Source organism: Primulina huaijiensis, chromosome 17 (assembly GCF_012295235.1).
Source record: "Primulina huaijiensis isolate GDHJ02 chromosome 17, ASM1229523v2, whole genome shotgun sequence".
Classification (NCBI taxonomy): domain Eukaryota; kingdom Viridiplantae; phylum Streptophyta; class Magnoliopsida; order Lamiales; family Gesneriaceae; genus Primulina; species Primulina huaijiensis.
The window spans coordinates 14,195,735-14,198,927 of record NC_133322.1 but is presented as its reverse complement, the minus strand read 5'-3'; the positions used below and the strand labels follow the sequence as shown (position 1 = coordinate 14,198,927).

Sequence of the window (3,193 nt, the reverse complement as noted above, 5' to 3'; positions counted from 1 at the left end):
CTTATAATATTTTACATAAGAGCTAAGTTTAAATTGCATGGATTTTTATTACGTATTATTCGTTATTTACGGTTTATGCATGCTGAGTCATTAGACTCACTAGACTTGATCGATGCAGATGATGTAGTTGAGAAGATGGGAGGCGGTGACCAGTGAGCAGGCTCAGGCCAGTGATAGTGCAAACTCGAGGACCTTGTAGTTTAAGTTATATTATTACGTCTGTTTTTAAACTATATACTCTGACTTTTTTATTTATTAGTATTAGTGACAAGCAAATTAAATTTATGATTTTTGTTAGACTATTTTTAAATTAAATTTAGTAGTTTATGGATTTTTGGATTAATTGGATGTTGGTGATTTATTTTAATTAATATAGTTTTAATATTATTTTTAGAGTTATACTTTTATTAAATTTTTTAATAAGAAAATTTGAAATTTTTTCTGAAAATATTAAAGTATTAGTATTTTAAGACACGGCTCATTACAGTTGGTATCACAGCGCAAGGTTTCCTGATATATGGTTTTGCCACTACTGGTTGTGAGAAGCTCAGGAAGTCACGTCTCAAGTCTGTAAGTTTTTACGGTTTTAAATGCATTAAGTACAAGTTTTTTTAAACTACATATTTATGGTTTGGATAATTTTAGTATGTTATATAAGTAATTCGATTATGCATATTGGTTACGTGTTGGGTTAAATTGTGGTACAGTATACCTCCTAGACGTGTGATCGACCGTGAGGGCCGTGAGGCTCATGATGAGCAGAGAGTTTCCCCTTCACGTCCACCACCAGACCTTCAGGCTCAGATGCTTGCGGGCATTACTCAATTCTTTGCGCAGTTTGCGAGGAACAATGCTGATGTGGATAGGAAGACGAGGCCAGATGCTGTATATGAGCGTTTTCGTAAGATGGGCCCTAAGGATTTTTGGGGTAAGACTGATCCTATGGTGGTCGAGGGATGGATTAAGTCCATAGAGATGGTCTTTACCTTTATGGAGCTGCAGGATGCTGATAGAGTTAGGTGCCCCACTTACTTGTTGAAAGATGATGCTCGACTATGTTGGGAAGGAGCATCTGTGTCGGTGAATCTACAGACTCTGACTTGGGAAGGCTTCAAGAAGGTATTATATTCCAAGTACTTCCCTGATAAGGTACGCTCCTGACTGACTAAGTATTTTATGATGTTGAGACAGTGTGACTGCAGTGTGGCGGAGTTCGTGAGGAAATTCGAGCAAGGGTGTCCCTTCGTGCCCCTGATAGCTAATGACCCAAGGGAGAAATTGAGGCACTTCATGGATGGATTATGGCCGATCTTGCGCCGTGATGTTCGTATAGCTGGTCCTCTTACTTATGTCGTTGCAGTGACATGAGCTTTAGCGGCTGAACAGGATCTGAAGGACATTGAGATTTACAGGCAGGGCAAGAGACCTTTATAGGCGCTTCAGCGACAGTTTCAGCAGCCAGCTAAGAAACCATTTCAAGGGTCTAACAAGGGCGAAAGACAGCATCAACCACAGAAGAAGGTTGCTCAGAAGTCTGAATATCCGGTGTGCCCAAAGTGCAGCCGCAAGCGTGAAGGAGAGTGTCTATGGGGTCCAGGAAAATGCTTCAAGTGTGGATCCACTGATCACATGCTTAAGAATTGTCCACAGTGAAAGCAGCCGACTCAGGGCCTAGTTTTTCTGATGCATGCCAAGGAGACAGACCCAGAGACTACACTCTTGACATGTAATCTAATTTATTTAGCACTGTATTATTTATTGGAATTTATTATACATGGTTCGAATTTTTGGGTATTCTAGTAGGCTATTTTCGAAATTTACATGAGAACTTTAGGATAGTGGATTCAACATGTGCATTAAATTAAGTTTAGTCTTTTTTAGAATTGTTGAGTTGAGTGTATGTTAATATTATCTTAGGGATGATCTATATAGCGGGAGTAGCAACAAATGCTCTAATAGATTTCGGGGCTACTCATTCATTTATATCGGATGGCTTTGTGAAATTTTTGAGAGACAAGCCCACTAAGATGGGTATGATTTATTCTGTGATCGTTCCATCTGGAGAAGAATTGTCTACTTCTAGTGTGGTCAGAGACTTGAGTCTCGATCTCACAAAGTCTATGCTGACCTTATAGTATTGCCAATGCCCGAGTTTGACATCATTCTAGGAATGGATTGGTTGTCGAAGAATGGAGTGTCAATCGATTTCCAACGAAAATCAATGAGGGTCAGACTATTAGGTGAAGAGGAGTTCGTATTTGAGTCAAGCAACAGCATGCCGCGGATGATATCATATCTTCAGGCAAGGAAGCTTATGCTTAGGGGCTATCAGGCATTCTTAGCGAGCATTATTTCTGCCCCTGTTACTACCAGTCAAACAGTAGCAGACGTCCCAGTTGTTAGAGATTTTCCTGATGTGTTTCCTGATGACGTTGCGGGTATCCCACCTGATCACCAGGTGGAGTTCTCTATTGATCTTATGTCAGGTACTATGCCAATCTCCAAGGCACCGTATATATTAGTGCTCGTAGAGATGAAGGAGCTCAAATAGCGGATATTGGAGCTATTAGATAAGGGATTCATACGACCTAGTTGTTCACCTTGGGGCGCACCAGTACTCTTCGCAAAGAAGGATGGAAACATGAGGCTTTATGTCGACTAGTGGGAGCTGAATAGAGTTACAATGAAGAATAAGTACCCATTGCCTAGGATCGAGGACTTATTCGATCAATTACAAGAAGCTTCTGTGTTTTTCAAGATAGATATTCGCTCCGAGTATCACCATCTGAGGGTGAAGGAAGCAGATGTGCACAAGACAGCCTTCAGAACTCGCTATGGGCATTACGAGTTCTTAGTAATACCGTTTGGATCGACAAATGCTCCAACAATCTTCCTGGATCTCATGAATCGCATATTTTAGCCTTACTTGGATCAGTTTGTCATCGTATTCATAGATGATATCGTCATTTATTTGAAGAACCTGGGGGAGCATAGCCAGCATCTGTGTATAGCATTACAAGTATTGCAAGATCGCAAGTTTGCAAAGTTCAGCAAGTGTGAATTTTGGTTAGAGAACGTGGCATTTTTGGGACATGTTATTTCTAGTAATGGCATTGAAGTTGACCCGTCCAAGGTAGAAACAGTGAAGGAATGGATTGAGCCGAATAACGCATCAGAGATCTGCAGTTTTTTG

At 40.5% G+C, this 3,193-nt stretch overlaps 1 protein-coding gene across 1 annotated transcript; it reads left to right on the top strand.

Annotated features, from left to right (window-relative positions):
- The first annotated feature begins 517 nt into the window (after positions 1 to 517).
- LOC140962618 (uncharacterized) lies at positions 518 to 2,551 on the top strand. Its single transcript, XM_073421568.1, has 6 exons — positions 518 to 570; positions 708 to 1,149; positions 1,192 to 1,359; positions 1,435 to 1,582; positions 1,918 to 2,031; positions 2,136 to 2,551. Exons 1-6 carry the CDS (start codon positions 518 to 520, stop codon positions 2,549 to 2,551), a joined length of 1,341 nt encoding a protein of 446 aa, XP_073277669.1.
- The last annotated feature ends 642 nt before the right edge of the window (positions 2,552 to 3,193 follow it).

Coding starts and splice junctions, on each gene's coding strand:
- LOC140962618 (XM_073421568.1), top strand. CDS start 518: ATGGTTTTGCCACTACTGGTTGTGAGAAGCTCAGGAAGTCACGTCTCA. Junction 1,150..1,191: donor CCAAGTACTTCCCTGATAAG/GTACGCTCCTGA, acceptor ATGTTGAGACAG/TGTGACTGCAGTGTGGCGGA. Junction 1,583..1,917: donor CCGCAAGCGTGAAGGAGAGT/GTCTATGGGGTC, acceptor ATATTATCTTAG/GGATGATCTATATAGCGGGA.